The 20,205-nt window shown below is 31.2% G+C and overlaps 1 protein-coding gene across 1 annotated transcript; it reads left to right on the top strand.

Annotated features, from left to right (window-relative positions):
- Positions 1-8,773: 8,773 nt before the first annotated feature.
- LOC149254185 (putative WRKY transcription factor 43) lies at positions 8,774-9,523 on the top strand. Its single transcript, XM_089457001.1, has 2 exons — positions 8,774-8,968; positions 9,108-9,523. The coding sequence occupies exons 1-2, from the start codon at positions 8,805-8,807 to the stop codon at positions 9,340-9,342; spliced, it is 399 nt and encodes a 132-aa protein (XP_089313127.1). The 5' UTR covers positions 8,774-8,804; the 3' UTR covers positions 9,343-9,523.
- Positions 9,524-20,205: the final 10,682 nt, after the last annotated feature.

Below are 20,205 nucleotides of genomic sequence, written 5' to 3'. Positions count from 1 at the left end.
GTGTAGAATATCCTCATAGTATGAGTATTTGTCTTTCTTATAGTTATAAATAGTACTGAAATTTTGACCATTGTTGCCAAAATATAGACAACATTGCAATATTTCATCAGTTTTCCAAGCCAACATAATATGGCCATGAAAAGGTCGCAATTTTTCAAATTTTGAAGAATCCCTAAATTTTGAAAATATGAGTGTAATATATCAGGGGAAATGGAAAATATCCATTAAGTCAAGAAATTTTTAGTTTTTTTGGAATTTTTTCTCATTTTGAAGTTTGAAGAGGGAAGCCAGGGATTGAGAAAGACATAGTTGTACTCACTATTATATTATTTCATGAAAAGGATATATAAGATAATTTTATTAATGTCTTAAATTTCCATAAAGATAAGTCAAAGGGATTGAAGAAGTGTACAATCATTATGAATAAAATATGGGAGTGCAACTGTATAATCCTTATGAATAAAATATGGGATTTGGTTTGTAACCAAGGGAAAACTTTGATACTATCATGACAATATGGAACAACACTTTAGAAAAATATACAGTTAAATGCTCCTTCTTGTAAGTTTGGTTCTATAATAGTGGTAAATCAGTAAGCCAGCCAGTTGAGGCCCAGGCTTCTAATTTTGATTCTATCCTACTGTGTAGAATATCCTCATAATATGAGTATTGGTCTTTCTGGTAGTTAGAAATAGTACTGAAATTTTGACCATTGTGGCCAAAATATAAACAACATTACAATATTTCATGAGTTTTCTAAGCCAACATAAGATCGCCATTAAAAAGTCACAAATTTGCCTGGCTTCAATGGCTATTGTTTTATTATAGGCATCCTCTAGCGTTCAGATTGTGAACAGCCCTAGTTCCCTCTCAATTGCTGTGCTGAGCCTGTTGATATATTTAAGTACAACTTGCTGTTCATCTTTACAATTTTTCAACTTTATGTTTGCTGATAAAAGTGATCAATATAGTCTGACACTTGCTGTCTTGTTTGCAACTTTACTGCTCCGGGAAGTACCGCATTATCTTGATATTCCTCTCATATCCCACAAGGAAAAAGTCAAAACTCTTATCAGTTGTTTAAGCTATTCCATTACAAGTCCCTTTACAGCTTCGCGAGCCAACTTGGCAAGTTCTGTATCAAGGTCCATTATAAATGGCATGATTTCAATGTTTTCTGACACTTTAAATCGATTTTTCACAATTGGAGTGAATGGTGGTTGAACTTTTAACACCAAATCTGATTTATTTTACTGTCAATTTTTTTATACCTAGAAAATAATTTCTTCACAAATGCATTCTGAAATTGAAAAAACAAACACGCTGGTGTTTTCAACTTTTAAATAGTATAAATTTGCTCTGGAAAATTTGCTCAGAAAATGAGCTTCAAAATATAGATTATTAGGTTTACTTGCATTTTGATATGAATTGTTGGAAGTGACTTTAGAGATACATATATATTCAAAAGAACAAATTTAATTATTTATATTTCAAATCTCTTATTCTTATCAATGTTTGCTATTTTCTTGGAATTAATGATGGCTAAATTTTTGGATCTACAAAATTATCACTTCTTTCTTAAAACTGAATTAGTATTTACAATTGTTTTTTTACAATTTCATGAGCAGAAACATTGCAGATTTATGATTAATGCTTTATTTATATTGTTCACCTTTAATATGGTGTTTTTCTTATATGCGAAACCTCCAAACTTCGTTTCTCTAGTTCCATTTTCCGTTCCTCGTTTCTGTTAACATAGGTGAGAACAGAGAGCGCTGAGAATATTATCGATGACGGATACGAATGGAAGAAATATGGTCAGAAGCGCATCAGGGATAGAATTCATCCCAGGTATTTTCTGTCAAGTGCTCTATCCATTACTTCCTGGACCAGCACGGGGTTGGTTTTTTCTGTCAAGTGCTCTATCCATTACTTCCTGGACCAGCACGGGGTTGCTTATATTGCATGTATGCAGCTTCTAATTGTGCACACTACTAAAAAAATGTGTTTATAATCGCTGCTATTGCTGAATAAATCAGCAGATATTATTTCAGATGCCGAAGAAGGGGATGCCCGGAGAAGAAGCAGGTTGAGCGATGTCCGGATGATCCTGAATACGTCCTGACGACCTATATTGGAATTCATAATCATACTGTCACTGATTTTCTTTCTTCTCCATACCTTCCGAGGAATTCATTCTTTCTTCTCCATACCTTCCGAGGAATTCATACGACTTGTGCGCCCAGGTGATCGACCTAGCAAGGGATAGACCCCAGAGGTGATACAAAGAAAATCCATGTTTTATTTCAGGTCATCTATAGACTTACGTGAGGCCTGTGAATGAAGCACATCAGACAGAAATTGCGCAGGGATTTGAAAGTTTGGAAACATTGCTCTTTTTAGGTAGGCACTTGAGCTTTCCGCTCGTTATTTTCTTTAAATCTTGTATTAGCGTTGGAATTTGGATTTCTCTGACATGTTATATAATTTTTTTTTAATTTTTTGCGTTTTTATATTCGCTTCAAAATTATAATATAGTGATATTTTTATAATAAATAATAAAAGTTTTATTAAAAAATGATCTATGTTAAGAATTTTCAAATGATCATAATACACAAATGACTTTTATATATTTTTTGAATTGGCTAAAATCTTAAAGTTAAGGAAAAAAATATGAAATAATAATAATAATAATATATATATATATATATATATATATATATATATATATATATTTTTAATTATTAAATATTGAATTTTTTTAAAAAATAACTACACATTGAATATTAAATAGTGAAATATTTTATATTCCACTTTGAAGTGTATATGAATGGGGAATGAGAATTTTTTATCTATTTGTAATAGTAGAATTTTATTAGTCAGTCAAATTACATTTTGGTAATATATGATATATGATCCCTTCAATAAATATGATCAAAATGTTAATTGAGTAATTATTATTGTTAATTGGATTTCTTTGTTTCGATGAATGTTCATTAGAAATATACTTATTATAAAATAGATACACTACCTATGAATCTATGTTCTTGATGATTGATGGCAACAAAATGCCCAAAAACTCTTTCAAGCTTCCCAATCTACAAATTTTCAAATACTTAATTATTTACTCTGCATATCATCCATTACATTTTGGTTGTGTCATTTCATATTCAAATACAAACCTATCAGCATAGCATGTTATAATGCGTTAGGAAAGATCAAAAGGATTGATCTTTTCATTTCTTCAAGCAATCTGTAGATCAATTGATTATCTAGTTGATGTAGGGGCATCATTCAAACTTTATTTTGTCTATTTCTAGAAGGTCAAGTTAAATGGGTTGATGGATATGTATGTGATAAATGGTTTTGTTGCCAAGATAAGCTCAAAGTTAATGAGACTTAGTTTTTCTATTTTTATCTAAAATGATTATATTGTTATGGATATAGATATTAACAAATTGTTTCTTGTTATGGATATAGATATTAACAAATTGTTTCTATTTAAGTTGTTGTTGTGTAATGAAAAAATATAATTGTGAGTGAGTGGTGAAAAATTGGTCATTTAAATGTAAATTAGTCCATGGAAACGGTAGATGAGCGCGAGTATCTGTATAATTGTATGTAAAGTATTTCTAATTAAAAGTAATGGAAGCATTCTTATGCTCGCAATTGTATTTGCCTGTGCATCTGAATGAGTATGACCTTAATCTCGGTGAAATTTAAGGTTTTCATTTAAAGTCAATTAGTGAAATTTAGGGTGGTATTTGAGATTACATTTCAATTAATTAAGAATCTATTGTTTGAGGAACATTTGAGAAAAATCAACGTGAATTAGTATTTGAAAGAATTATGGGCATGCATAGATATTTTGTGTATCTATTTTTCTTGCAGAGTGAAAGATCCCGATCAAGAGAAGAACCCTATGGAGAATCAAAGCTTATGGCTGTATTGATATGAGGAATAGAATTATGGAAGACTCATCTATGTTGCCATTGACGTCCATTGAAATCTCTTTTATTGGGTGATTAACTCAACCTGTAGGAAGCATTTTATAGTGATTGATTGCAAATCGAAGTTGTAGTGAAGTGTTTTATTTACAGGATAAACACAGTAATTGTGGGCATTGTTCTAATTGAGGACTTAATTTTTATTATGAAATGCCACATTAGAACTGAGATCGTTGTGGATAACAATTAAGAAAGACCAATTTCAACTTGTTGCATTGGAAATTCATTGTTGCACACTTAGCTTACACCAAAAATGTAAGTATCTAGGAATGACGTAAAACCACCACATACCCAGCACAACCCAAGTTATGAAAACCAGGAAAGAAACCTCTACAACGGTGAAACAAAATTTCCAAAATGTCAACAAAAAACATGTGAGCTCAACTTCTGATCCTAGTCCAATGAGATGATAGTGAGTCCTGAGCGCTATGTATTGGTGGATTAGTTGAATCTCCAAGAGGGTTAGTAAGATCACTAGAGGATAAATTTGACACAAGGAAGATTTTCACCTGAGCCAATATAGAATCAAATTTGCCAAGGAAAAAATGTTGATTTTGTAAAATGTCCTACAATTAAAAAAATATATTTTAATTTCTAACCTGATTATCTTTAAAAATTAGGCACAACAAAGTATCCGTTTACTGATGCAAATGCAAAGATCACAAGAAAGGGAGTCGCCTATTTTGAAATATACCTAGGTCCAGAACCATTTTCATAGTTGCATCTATCATCTCTACCTTTGAATTAGAATGAAAAGGGTATTCCCAAGTTTCTTTTGATTCCACTTTTGAATTAGAATGACAAGGGTATTCCCAAGTTTCTTTTGACTCCAGAAAAGAACTCTCTCCTCACTTGAAGAGGAACAATATCAAAAAATGTTCCAACTATGTCATTGGAAAAATGTCTAATTCTCTTGAATCTAACACTTATCACATAGCCCTTCCTACTCATCATTTTCTGATGAGGAGATATGATGACTATAGAAAGAGAACAGGGAAACCAAGTACAAGATCTACAACCTACAAAACAAGAAATTGGAAAGACTAGTGATCTTTGAACCCTTAGCTAAATGACAAACAAATCGCCCAGTAGTGCCACACTAGAGGACCAAATTCAAGTAAATTTACCGATTCAAGACAACACAAAGAAATAGAACACTAAAACCCCTAGAACCATTCCAAACTATGAGTATCCCAATACCTAAATTCTCAACCAGAATAACACCTCACCTCCCCCACAACACACAGTGTCCTCCCCAAATTAAGATCCCAACTAATTAACAAGAGTAGCACTAATATACACTATAATCAATCCTATACATTGAGTCCCAAGTATCCCGGAACATCAACTAGTAAAACCCAACAAAGTCATGTAGGAAAATACATCAACTAGTAAAACCCAACAAAGTCATGTAGGAAAACCACACTTTGATAGAAAATAATTTACCTTTCTAAATTCAAATACACATTTAAACATAACTAGGTTTAAATTCAAGTATTCTAAGACAATATCGAAATACAACCCAACAAAGCCCTTTTAAATACAACACAATGCCCTTTTAAATACAACACAATGACATACAGATCATTAAACTTACTAATTTCTTACTGATTTCAAGAACACACCCATCCAAAACTAGCATATCAATAAGTAAAAACAATTGCTAAAAGAGATGAAATACCTTACTACATTTTAGCAGACTACCCAAACCGGATAATTGAAGGAATGGATGCGAGCTCATGATGAAACTTGAATGCTACAACATGTAAAAGATAAACCAATAGCAACAATGTGAAGCTAAACCATGTGAAGGAGGGTGAAGACAAATACTAACCTCCTTTACCACAATGCATGTACCTCTGCCACTCGCAACACATTAACTTCATATTTATAGTGAATAGACCTTCGGTTGAATCTCCTAACATATGTCACTAGATCTTTGCAACACCATAACTAAATACAGACACCTAATCTGTAGATTAGACACACCTTACAAAAGGCCCCATAGGGGAGCAAAAAAATCTATTATATTGATTTAATTCACATTTACAAAATAATTGAAACTTTATATTCTATTATATATATATATAGATATATATAATAAATTAAAAATTTAATTTAAATTTGGAATTAATGTAATTCCTAATTTATTTTTAAAAATTCAAAACGTTTTTAAAACATAAACTTTATTTTAAATCATCAAAATTTAAAAGAGATAAAAGAAATCATGTTCTCACTATGGAGATTAATATTTAAAAACTTAATATTTGTTAAAAAATATAAATAAATTTAAAAAATTCAAAATGTTTTTAAAACAAATTTTATTTTAAATCATCAAAATTTAAAAGAGAAAAAATTCATGTTCTCATTATGGAGATTAATAGTTAAAAACTTCAGATTTGTTAAAAAATATAAATAAATAAAAAGTTTTTTTATGAATTTTTTATTTTTATTGATTAATTTTTTTGAAAGAATATTAGGAAGAGTTTATGCGGAGATAATTGTATTATGAAGTATTATATAATTTAAGTAAATGAAAAATAATATGAAATAAATAAATTTTAAATGATTCAATAACGCTCTGCACATTTTCTTTTAAAGATTTGAAAATTGTTATAAAAACACAGATAAAAAATAAGTTAAATTAGATTATAAAGAATTTTTTTGTTACATAATGTTTAATTTATGTGAAAATTTCTTAAGTAAATATTTCCTTTCCCTAATCCTCCATTCAATTAATATCAAACCTAAGTATTGATTTAGTATCATTATATTAGTGAAATATGGTAAAAGTTTGTTTAGAGCCGTTAATGAAATATAGTTTTAACTTCTACTCTCATATTTTTATATATTTTCACAAAATTTAAACGATAGAATCAAGGAAAGCGTATCTTTAATTATGGTCAATTGCACGATGGTGGTTGTATTATTTTATTTTTTTTAAATATCTATATAATAAAAAAATATTAATATTGTGACAGGCTCACTTCTAAGTTTGGCGATTGTTATTCTTTTATTTCTAAGAAACTTATGTATTTTATTTCTAAGTAACATATATATTATATGAAGATATTCCAAGAGCCTAGCCCCGAAAGTGCATTAAACCTATCCAAAGTAGGGTTTCGTGTTGTTATTCAAAACTTTTAACTTTACCTAAAATATGTAAAACCCAGCAAAGTAGAGTTTTTAGCTCGATGTTTATGGAGCATCTTTCTTTTAGTAGTTTGTATTATAGAGTATGTTTTTAATTAGTTGATATTTGCATAATTTATATTTTATGGTTATAATTTATGGTTGGTAAGTAGGATTGTGTGTTGTTTTATTTGATGATTCAAATTTTATCTTTATATTCATGACTTGGAATATGTTGTTTGTTAATATGCTTTTTCAATGAGCTGAAAATTATTTTATATAATTATATAAATATTTATATGTTATTTGTAAATATGTATTTTCAATGAGCTGAAATTTATTTAATATAATTATATGTTATTGTAATTTATAAGATTTATAAACATTTTTAATAATTAAAAAATATTAAAATTATATATTATATTAAGAATTAAATTTTTTTATTAAAAAATATTTTTTTTTAAAGTGATGTGATTTATGATCATTAGATCCTTGCTACTTAAAAAGCAAGCGAAGACTTTGAACGCTGTTGACGTGGGACAGATCGCTTAAAATACACTTCCAACTCTCTTTAAGCTTTTAAAATAAGAAGACTTTTCGAAGGGGATAAATATTCGTTTCCATATTTATCCAAGTTCAGTTTTGAAAAGAAAATATAAAATATTGGATATTGAGTGGTTTTTATTATAATTTTTGGTGAGTTTTTTTGTTTATTTTTTTTTAAATTTGATAAGAATTTATTGAAATTACAAAATTAATTTTTGTATAATTTAAGTGTTTTAGCAATTTTTAGAGTGTTGAATCTATATATACAGTTGAAAAACTAGTTGCGCTAATCACTATAGAATCAGTTTCATAGTAACCACTTAACCCTAAGTACGATGTTGAAATAAAACAAATCAAAATTTCATTCTAACACTAGACAATCCAAAAAATAGCACAACAACTCCGTTTCGTATACCAAGAATGTGAGCTGTGATTCCAGCTGAACATCTGAACATACGCCGAAGTATTCAAGGTATTAAAAAAAACTCCTTTTCTTTCAGGTCGCATAAGTAAAGTATTGATGTCAGAGACACGGCGTAATAAGCTGGAAGAAGCAGGAAACAAGTGGCGTTAATGTTGACGTTGTTGAAGGATCAACCGTAAAAAATGACGACTCTGTTTAGGGTTAGGATTTTTTTCCCCGGCGGGTTGGGGGGGGGGGGCGGCGGGGTCAAACGACCTACTCTGAACTAGGGTTCTGGTCCAATATTACTATATAAGATAAATGGAATCAAGCCAAGAATGGTGACGGACCTCTGTGCTGGCATCTTCGTCACAGGAAAAACCCACCCAAGTAACAACGTTCCCCGGCGGGGGGGGGGGCGGGGGGGCCAAACGACCTACTCTGAACTAGGGTTCTCGTCCAATATTACTATATAAGACAAATGGAATCAAGCCAAGAATGGTGACGGACCTCTATGCTGGCATTTCGTCACAGGAAAAACCCATCCAAGTAACAACGTGCTGTAGTCGATTCTTCCAACACACTTTCACTAAAATATTCAATAAAATATTTTCCAATTTGCTGGGAATCTTGCTATTTAAACGTATCCATTTTGGCTAGTTTAGGAGGTCAAGTTCTACTGGGTTACGGTTTTCTGTGGTGTGCATATACCATTAATGGATAGCGCTGATGGATCAACTATCTTCAGAGATGGTCAGGATCTTGGTAAAGAAGAAAAAGTTATCTGTGTGAGAACAGAGAGCGCTGAGAATATTATTGATGACGGATACGAATGGAGGAAATATGGTCAGAAGCGAATCAGGGATAGAATTCATGCCAGGTATTTTCTCTCAAGTGCTCTACCCATTACTTCTTGTACCCGCACGGGGATGCTTATATTGCCTGTATGCAGCTTCCACTTGTGCATACTACTTACAAAGTAGGTTTATAATCGCTGCTATTGCTGAATAAATCAGCAGATATTATTTCAGATGTCGAAGAAAGGGATGCCCGGTGAAGAAGCAAGTTGAGCGCTGTCCGGATGATCCTGAATACGTTCTGACGACCTATACTGGAATTCATAATCATACAGTCACTGATTTTCTTTCTTCTGCATACCTTCCGAAGAATTCATACGACTTGCGCGCCCAGGTGATCGACCTAGCAAGGGATAGACCCGAGAGGCGATACACAGAAAATCGAGGTTTTATTTGAGGTCATGCATAGCATTACAGGAGGCTTGGGAATGAAGTGCATCAAACAGAAATTGTGCAGGGATTTGAAAGTTTGGAAATTGTGCTCTTTTCAGATATTTCGGTAGGCAGTTCAGGTTGCGAGTCGTTGGTTTGCTTTAATCTTGTATGATTATTTAGAGCTAAGATATGGACAAAGCCAATCTCACCGTTTGACTTTTTATGAGGAATATGATGAATGGTTATTTATGTGTGATGAATTTAATAAATAACGGCTTATTTTTAAAACTAAAATGCATTTATGACTTCCCCGAGTGCCGCTATACATGTGGAAATCTAATCACATACTTCATCTAAATACTGTAATACTACATGCATGGATTTAAAAAAATATAATTAATTTGTAAATTAAAATTATCCTCCCAGTCAATTAAATTAAAATTAACCTACGCGAGTTCTTTCATTTCATTGTAGTAGCATACATTAAGGAATTTTCATATCAATTTAAACGTGGATGCAGATTTGTTGATTTTTTTTTATTTTTTTAATTGACATTAACAAGAGAATATGCTCATCAAATGTTTCATCTGAATGCTTAGTAGTGTGTTATACAACTTGTTAGGTTTTATTGGGTGTTGTTAGGTTTTATTGGGTGGATGAAGATTTGTTGATTTTTATTTATTTTTTAATTGATTATCAAGGGAATATTCTCAGCATATGCTTATAGACTTTTACTCCAACCCACCAATTTCCTAGGAATTTGATATTATTCTAATTCTAATAAGTTACTCCATTATAAGTTTCTTGTTATTATTTATAACATTAATTCTATATAACAAAATATTCGACAAAATGGTTCATCACTTTTAAAAAATAAAAAAAAAATAGATCCGTGTCAATTCTAGTAATTTCCCCCGTGATAAGTTCCTTTTTATTATTTATAACATTCATTTACATATAAGCAGATTGTATTTAACAAAATGGTCCATTTTACATTTATTATTTATAACATTCATTTACATATAAGCAGATTGTATTTAACAAAATGGTCCATTTTACAATAATATGTGTAATTTCTTTTTTTCCTCGAGTTAAAATAGACCCATAACCTTTTTATACATGGTTAATCATGTAAATTTTCCTATTGGTAAGTAATTCTATGTGTTACAATAATTTTTCGTTGGAGTTTTGTTGTTATTATATTTATGAAGCGTTGGACTATATCAACCACATTAATATTCTAGAAGGAACATACTAAACTCTTAATAGTTATAATCAAGTATGAAACCAACAATATTAATTTAGATAATGTCCAAAATTTTTTAAAATATTTTTATATGAATTATAAAACATATTTCAGCTTAATACTCTCACACTAAAAGTTATCTTGAACTATATATATTAATAGAAAATCTCCAAAAACATACTAAGTTACTCATTTCTCTAATTAATAAAATTTATTTGTAATTTTACATACGAGGTATTCATATATATTATTTTTTTATTTTTAAATTAAAATCAACTCATGCCATCACTAGCTTTGCATATGGGCTATCCCAGAAGATATATCTAGCATTGGTAGGGCATTGTTAGGGTTATTATAAATTTATTATATTTAATTAATATGGAGTAAAGTTAAATAGTTGATTTTGAAGCCAAAATTTTAATAGATTTGAGGAATAAAGATTTTTTAATCAAAATAAAAATGTGTTATTTTTGTTTAGTATAATTATAGAAATTGTTTAAAGTTAAAGATTAGTGTGTTTAATTAATATGAAGTAAACTTAATAGTTAATTTTATATAAGAAATGTTTAAAGTTAAAGATTAATGTGTTTAATTAATATAAAGTTAATAGTTAACTTTATTTCATGTTTATTGGATACTAAAACTTGAATCAACATAAAATACAAAAAAATTACAATTAATATTAGTATATAATATTTTTATTTTATATTTTTTAAATAAGAAAATTTACCATCTAAATAAATTCATGAAAATTTGTAATAAAAATAATAAATTCCCCTAATTATTATACTAAAATACTTAAAACATGAACATTTATTAATTCTAAATTCTTTATATAATATATACCAATCATTTATCACTTAATCATTTATCACTTAGTGCATGGTGCTTACCATTTCTTCTATGCGTACTCTTTAAATTTGCATAAAATAAAGAAGAGTAAATAATAAATACCAATACTTTACTACATAGTGCATAACGTGCATAATGTTGACTATTCATATAGAGAAAGACATAAATAATGCTTACCAATTCTTTACCTCGTAATGCTTACTATTTTCTAATTGCTTCTCTTTTAATCTACACATGGTAAAGGACCGTCACCTTCATTAAATCACTCTCCATGATAATACATTTTCGCATCTATTTTACTTTAAAGTTATGGTCTCAAAATCATATATCTTCTTCAAATTGCCCTAACTAGTATTCAAATATAAGCGAGTGTGTAACAGCTCCATTTACTGAATGTAAATAAACAAATTAAAACCTTGAAATTTTTGAAATAAGCTAGTGTATAACAACTCCATTGATGGGGATATACCCTAATAAAATTCAACCCTTATTTTTTTAAAAATAAAAATGGGTCCCATTGAATGTTTATCGTTGCAAGAGTTATCTAACACGCTAACCGATGAAAACAAGTCGTTCACATATTTAAATGAGGTCCAAGGAATTGGGCCATAGCAAATACCAATGGAATCACAATGATGTCATGGTCGATAGCGAAACGACCTCGGTATTTCAACATCATCCTTCTGTACCTTGTCCGGCCATAGTTTCTTTAGATTTGTCGGGTCATAAAATTGGCTCACATGGCCTCATAGCCAAAAAAATATATAAATAGCAGGCTTATGACGTTGAAGGATAGGTTGGCAGAAAACATTTCCCGCAATCAAGCTTGTGTCAAATCGGGTCGGCTACTAATGATAGGTCAATTAGTCGTGTGGAACGAGGAATCGTCACCTTACTGAAGGATCAAGTCAATCACGTCACAATCTTTGAGTTAGTCATAAAATAGAGAAAGTCCTCATCATTGTTTAATCCCAATGGCTCGAGTAATCTACCACATACGTGGAGTATGGTAAACATTAGGTCTTTGGCGCCCTAACCGATCAAGCTATGCTCTCCAACTATCATAGCATCCTACAAGGAGCTTTTATGACTCCATAGCTCCAAAGTGTACTCAGGATTTTTATAACTCTTGAACCCTTTTCTATTCATGGTTAGTGGCATGATCTAGGTTATAGAAGTTTCATAAGGTTTGGTGAAGAGAAACATACACACGGAATATAGAATATGGAACGCGTTATGGAGTGATATATTGGAAATAAAAGGAATATACACATAAAAAATGGACTGAACCCAAAAAAACAAATGATATACTTTGATGATTGTAAATTTGTTGGAATGTGATTGGAATGAGAAAAAGACAAAGCTTATATTTTTATGTTAGTGAACAAAGATGAAGATTAGGCCAAACGAGAAATAAATTTGACTACCTTTTGGTGGGGATTAATTGAAGTGATTTGTACCAGTATTGAGATTAGTGGGTATTAATTGAAGTTTCTTTTAAAAGGAATATTTCGGAAGTGATTGGAAGTGATTTGTATAAGTTATAAGGAAAACAAAAAAACAATTATATTAGAAAGAAGTTAGGTAAATATTAACAATATGGTGAGAAGGGTAAAACAAATTGTTTCATCCATTTGAGTGATTTTATGCAAGAGGTTAAGGAGTATGAAGGAAATATAGTCTACATTTTCTTTACTAAGCGAAGTTGTGGCATGATACTTTCATTCATGAAATATTAGTGAATACCTTTAATTTCACTAGATATTGATATATACCTTCTAATTTTTATTTATTAAACCCTCCTCTTGATACATATTTCCAATAAAAAGAATACTTAGTTTCAGTAGATATCTTTGATAATACCCACAATAACTTATATACCCTTGGTACCTTATATCTCCACCCAATGCCTACAATATATTGGTTTTATTTTTCACATTTTTCAAACCACTTCATGAATGAACATAAGAAGATATCAGTCAACAAGGTGAAATATGAAGTTAGAGTGTTTATAAAGTTGATAAATTATAATTATGTGAGAAGAAGTATTTTTCACAATTTAAAAAATCCCTTCATAAATGAGCATACTAAGATATTGGTAAAAAAATGAATCCACATAAAAGAATATTAATGTGATTGATAAATTTCAATTATGTAAGAAGTTAAAGAAAAGAACAATATTATATCTTTTTTATTTGTAGAAAGATCAAGTAATATTTTGGGAGGTTGACAATGCTCATGGAACTTTAAGTGAAAATATTTGATGTATTCTAATTGTAATCCTAATTCAATATGATGGTTGAGTAGGACATTGTGGCTCAAATATTGTGTTATTTTTTGTCTAATATTTTAGTGTAATTTTCTTTTTGCTACAAATTTTGTATTCTCGGAGTTTGAGTTAGGTTAATAACTTATTATGTCACATAATTTTTGGTTTTCTAACAAATTTGAATCTTTAGGAAGATGAATTTTATAATTAACATTAATATTGAATTGCAAAGGCAAAAGTCCCTATAATTGGGAGAATCCGTAGAGTAAGACTTGCATGTAGCGAAAGAGGAGGGAAAGGGTCAAGTGTGAATTAAGAAATCCAAGAATTTATAATAAAAATTGAAGAGTTCTAGAAAAGACAATTGGATGGAGAATGAGACTCTAATAGTTTGAAGGAAAAAGAAAAATATGAACAAAATAGTAAGAAGGATATGTTAGAGTTAAATTGATAAGATTCCATAAGAGTAAGAGGGAAGGAAAAGTTTAAGTTTGTTGTTATGATATAATTCTAAATAAAAAACATCACAAACTGGATACCATCACTAACTAAATATGTGATTTGGGAAGGTACACCAAGCATGTGATATGGGCTTGACAAACAAATAGTTTCCCATTCATTTCATATCGATCATAGCTCTACCACTGAATCAGAAGTGTTGGTGAGTTGAGGAGTAGCGACTGGCGGAAAGCGATCATGTCAACTAACGAATTCATGATACAAAAGGTTTCATGTCACTTATTATATCACCCATCGGGATTGTGGGGAAGGTGTGTAGTGAAGGATCATTAAGGGACCAACAAGGAGGCTGAGACCTAATATGATGCCACACTAACATCTGTCAGACCATCAATAAGTCATTTCATTGAGGATGATCTAAGATACAACACAGATAAATACATGTGGTGAAGAGAGTTATGAGAGTCGTTGTGAGTGCTAGAAAAGAAGTTAGTGGCCCCATAAAATAATGGCCCAAATAGATTAGAACCAATCTATCAATTTCCATCATCACCACCGTCCACCGAGGAATTTTTGAGGTAACAATGAAGTGTTGGGCAGAGCAGCATGGCACCATCCCTCCGATCTTTTCCTCATAAGTGTTGTTTTGTTATCAAGACTAGGGCCATTGAAATAAGCACTAAGGTAGAGTCACATGGAGGTAGGACTAAGGCAAGGAGTGTGTGATAGTTGGAGAGTGAAGCTTGTGGAGCCGAAGGAAACCTGACGAGAGCAAGTTAGATAAAGGTTGAACGTTGACTAGGTCTTGTATAGTTGGAGGACCATGCTTGAGAGTGTTCTGGGGAGTGACCCCTGACCCATAATCTTGATTAATCCAAAGAAAAATAGCCTAAGCAATGCTACTCAACCTGGGGCCATTTACAATGTGGTGCAAAGTTGGGGAAGACGTACCAAAGGAAATGAGAAAACAGGTTCTTGCTTTGTCATATCATGAAAAAATTCCACTTATATAAGGAAAAAAGTTAAAATTAAAATTATGAATAAAATATTATATTACTCATCATCAACATCTTAGAAATCATATCATATATTGAAAAATAAAACCAAAACATCTATTTGGTATATTATATGCCTGCTATTCACCTAGATTTTTCTCAGATACATTTCAATGCAATTATTTAAACTATCGTTAAATACTGGTGTAGATATTTCTCAAATCAATTATTTAAAATATAATATAATAGTTTTGCTCATGCATGTCTTTTAAAGACATGATGCACTCTGTCTTTTCCTCTCTTTTGCTTGTGCGCCATATAAGCCATGGCCAATTCATTTTCAGAGTTTGAAGCAAGAGCCAAGGGGAAATTAAGGAAAGCCTCGGCTCTGCGGATTCTGAAGGCAGCACGGCGAGAGCAACCTCTTTCTCCTATGTTGAAAGTGCTCACCCTTAAACTTAAGCTTAAGCTTGAACTTCAACGTCCACTGCCGCATCTCCTCCAACGACATGGCACAAATGTGTCGTTTCCTCGTTTTAGCTTATGGGTCTAATAATTTAACTGGAAATTTATGTGGAGATTTTTGTTTGCTCTTTTTGGGTTTAATATTAAATGAAAAAGATAAAAAAACAAACTCACAAATGAATGTATTTAATTAAAAAAATTCATTCTAAACTATACACAACCATCTATATATATAACTCTCATATATATAATCTATTTTTAAAAAATATACACAATCATTTATATATGTAATCTATTTTTTTTAAACTTCCATATATATATATGAAATCATGTAATAGTTATGCCTACCACACTATAATGGAATGATAACTTATAATATAGTAAAAAGAGTTAGGTCTTACATTAAGTTTTAAGATTAAAATTAATAAAATATAAAAATATGTTTTCAAATCTTGAAGTTTAATTTTTAGAATTTAAATGTCTTATATTTAATAGACATTCAGTATTATCTTAATTCATATTCCTTTTCAATGTCCTCTCCTCTCCTACGAGATATATTATAAATTAGGATTTAATATACATGAGATTCTTTTTACTTTATTAATATTTTATGTATATAAAAGTGTATTTATTTAAAAATTTAAAATTATTAGGTATTTATATTTTAAATGTCTATATTTTTTATCAATGTTTTTTCTTCATTAAAAATACTTTAAATAAGATTTTAAGTCAAATTTCAACAAATTTGGCCAGCCTTAGTATTAGTACATAATTGGATCCTAGCATTACAAGGCCATTTTCGTCCAAATGATGAAGTGAATGAGCATCTAAATGAGGTATTTCTCTAGTGATTCTTTCAGGACCCTGGCTCATCATACAGATTTCAATCCTGTATCTTACGATATGGAAGGAGGTATAAATATCTCCATATACCATACGTTCACTAATGAGTATTGCGTCTTTGAAATTGTATCCTTCCCATGGCATATAAGCTACTAAAACTTTTTTTCCCAAAGATAGTTCTCCGCCTACCATAGTCGCACCATCCGCCAGAATTTGTCCCTTCTTTACACATTACCCTTGATGAATTTGAGGTTTTTGATGTGTACAAGTATTGGTATTAGAACGTTGATATATAACCGATTCTGTTCGTACAGTGTCTCCATTAACCGATGAAGTTATATTTACAGCATCGATATACTCGATCCTTCCTTCTTGTGTAGCTATAGCTACACTTCCTGAATCTAGAGCTGCTTGACCTTCCAACCCAGTTCCGGCAATGCACTTCTCGGGTCGAAAAAGTGGAACTGCTCCTGTTGCAGCTGCTACTGTCGTTTTCTTGATCTACCCTATTGGTCAAGGAAGCTTCTCTGACGGTATGCCTCTAGGAATCTCTGGTACTTTCAATTTCATGATTGTATTCCAGGCTGAGCACAATATCCTTATGCATCCATTCCACATGTTGGGTGTAGCTGGCGTATTCGGCGGCTCTCTATTCATTGTTATGCATGGTTCTTTGGTAACTTCCAGTTTGATCAGGGAAACTACTGAGAATCAGTCCGCAAATGAAGGTTACAAATTTGGTCAGGAGGAAGAAACCTACAATATTGTGGCTGCTCACGGTTATTTCGGCCAATTGATCTTCCAATATGCCAGTTTCAACAACTCTCGTTCTTTACATTTCTTCTTAGCTGCTTGGCCCGTAGCAGGTATCTGGTTTACCGCTCTAGGCATAAGCACTATGGCTTTCAACCTAAATGGATTCAATTTCAACCAATCTGTAGTTGACAATCAAGGCCGTGTAATTAACACTTGGGCTGATATGATTAATCATGCTAACCTAGGTATGGAAGTTATGCACGAACGTAATGCTCACAAATTTCCTCTGGATCTAGCTGCTGTTGAATCTATTTCAATAGGTGGATAATACTCTTATGGATTGTTATCGTGTATTGCTTAATTGAAGCATACCAAGCCTTTCATTCATTTTATTGAAAGGATTGGTATGCTTCAATTGTTTGGTGTTATTCCTCATACTTCTTCCCATTCCATCAATAATGGATATGTGTAGTTCCCCTGCATCCAGCAGGAATTGAACCCGCGAGTTCGCCAATTATGAGTTGGGCGCTTTAACCATTCGGCGATGGATTCTGCATAAAGATCATCAACATATTCATTCTATAATATGAGTATAGACTCAGATCTAAAATTGGGTAGTTCGGGATTGGGACCCATTTACATTCTTTCTCTCATACTTGATTCATGTAAAATATTCTCAATAGACATTCAAATAACATTTCATTGAATTAATTTGATAATAAGCCATACAACTTGTTCGAGAGTTGAGAGTTAGTCATCGACCTTGCTTTGATCCCCTATCAGAGGTCACCGACAACCCACATAAGAACAAACGTTAGCTCATTTTTTATTCTTGGAAGAAATGACTGTAGATAGATAAATTGGTTTTTCTGGGGCAGACGTAGCCAAGTGGACCAAGGCAGTGGATTGTGAATCCACCACGCACGGGTTCAATTCCCGTCGTTCGCCCATAAAAGAAGATAAAAAAAAATCAGACTGGATCCGATTCGTTGTCATTTTCCTTCCTATTTAAGTGAAATAAATTATATCCATGGGACATAATGGTATCGGTTGGTTGACACGAGATTTACAATTATATGAAATCAATATATGCTATAAATATTCTATTTATTGGGATAAAACAAAAGGGAGAGGTAAGGGGGGGGGGGGTTTCAAATAAATGAAAAAAAGAAGAAGACCCTGGATAATTAAATTGGAAGAGATACAAAGTTATCAATTTCTATGCAATCCATGGACCAAATCCAATTTTATTAGATTGTTAATTCAAATCCTTTCATGTCGGGAGGGCCTTATAAAGCTTTTTGATCCTAGAATTCTCAGTACGTTGCTTTTACGCGATCTACGGAAAAGCAATCCATATTTTTTGGTCAAAGGTATAGTAGTACTTACATTATCGATCCTCATATATCGCTTCAATCATCAAAGTAGTATGATTGATAGAAAAAATTTCTATTTGATTAAACTCTTTCCTATCCATAACTTTATGGAACTTGGAAATGAAACACCGGAAGAATATTTAAAGTCTTTCACTCAAAATTGGTTGAGATTTCCGCATCTTTTACTATCTTTCCAATTGAAAAGATATTACAATCGGGATTTTGATCCCATTAGTTTAAATTTAGGATATGGCAAGAACACGAACAAGAAGGATGAGATTATCTCTAAGAATCAAGGACCGAGCGAAACTCATTCGGAAAATGATGAGAAAGATATCAATTTGAAGATCGATTCAACTCTTAATTCAACCGAAAATGAGTATTGGAAACCTGAAAAATATCTTTGTGAAGATCCATTCAGAAGGAATAAAACGAAGATTTAGAAACGAAGAAAAAGATCAATTCTTTGGGATCTTTCTTTTATTGAAAGAGAACAAACAAAAATAGAATCGGATTTGTCCTCAAAGTGTTTATCAAAAGATTATCCAATCTCTTGGGCGAAAGGATTATTTACAGAAGATCAAAGCTATACAGAAGAGAATTCCTTTCCTTTGGAGAGGAAAAGATTCATTGAAAATTTTACAAAATCAATTCGTTATTCTTTTTTTTACATATTGCCAATAGATGAACCGTGTATGGGTGGTCCTAGTGCTACTAAAAATCCCATTGAAGATTTCAACTTATCCAAAAGGTTATTTAAAATAAATAAAAAATGTTTTTTCCCAAGATTTAAGGGATTCAAAATCCTATTCATTAATGAATAGGATAGTTGATCTATGGAAGATCAAAACATATTTTGAAATTGAAAATCCTTCCTTGAATTGTGTTATGAGGAGTTTTACTCTTCCTTGGAATCTATTTTCTGCATTCTGTGATCAAAGCAAAGGAAAATACATATTGCAAAAAAATTGTCTGGAAATGACAGATCAATTCACTCTATCAATAACTAAGCCTAGTCAGGTTCATGATAAAATTTCATTTTTTATTTATTATAAAATGAATCCATTATATGAACTCAACAAGAATGGATCGTTGAGATCAGATCGGATCTTCAATCACAGAGAAAAATGGAAGAATCAATCTTTATGGGTCCTACTCAATATTATTGATAAAGCGGATGATTATTTAGATCAAATAATCGACAAACAATTGAGCCAAATCGATTCCAAAAATTGCTTGGAGATAGGAACTCCCTTTAACAATTATAGAACTGAAGCTTTGGGTTGGTAAGAATCAATTAAGTATAACATTGACACCAGGTATTCGAAAAATTTATTAAATAGATTCTATTTTATAAATAGGCTCATTCGCAATTTAAAGGATCAAATTAGAACAAATTTTATAGAAAATGAAAATTTAAATAATGTAACGAAAGATACAATTAACCGGCATTCATCAAGTTGGAAAAAAATTAAGAGAGAATGGTTCAACCATTCTATTGTTCGAATTGATAAACATATCAATCGGAATTTGAATCTGTACAAATGGTCCAATCAGACCGAATACTTTATGAAATATTTGTAACATGTTTTTTCTAAAAAAAACTATTTTAAAATAGTGTTCG

Source organism: Pinus tabuliformis, chromosome 7, assembly GCF_031772625.1.
Source record: "Pinus tabuliformis cultivar Carrire ecotype Pingquan chromosome 7, CPIR1, whole genome shotgun sequence".
Classification (NCBI taxonomy): Eukaryota; Viridiplantae; Streptophyta; class Pinopsida; order Pinales; family Pinaceae; genus Pinus; species Pinus tabuliformis.
Note: the sequence above shows the minus strand (reverse complement) of the source record. Positions and strands in the feature narration are given on the sequence as shown.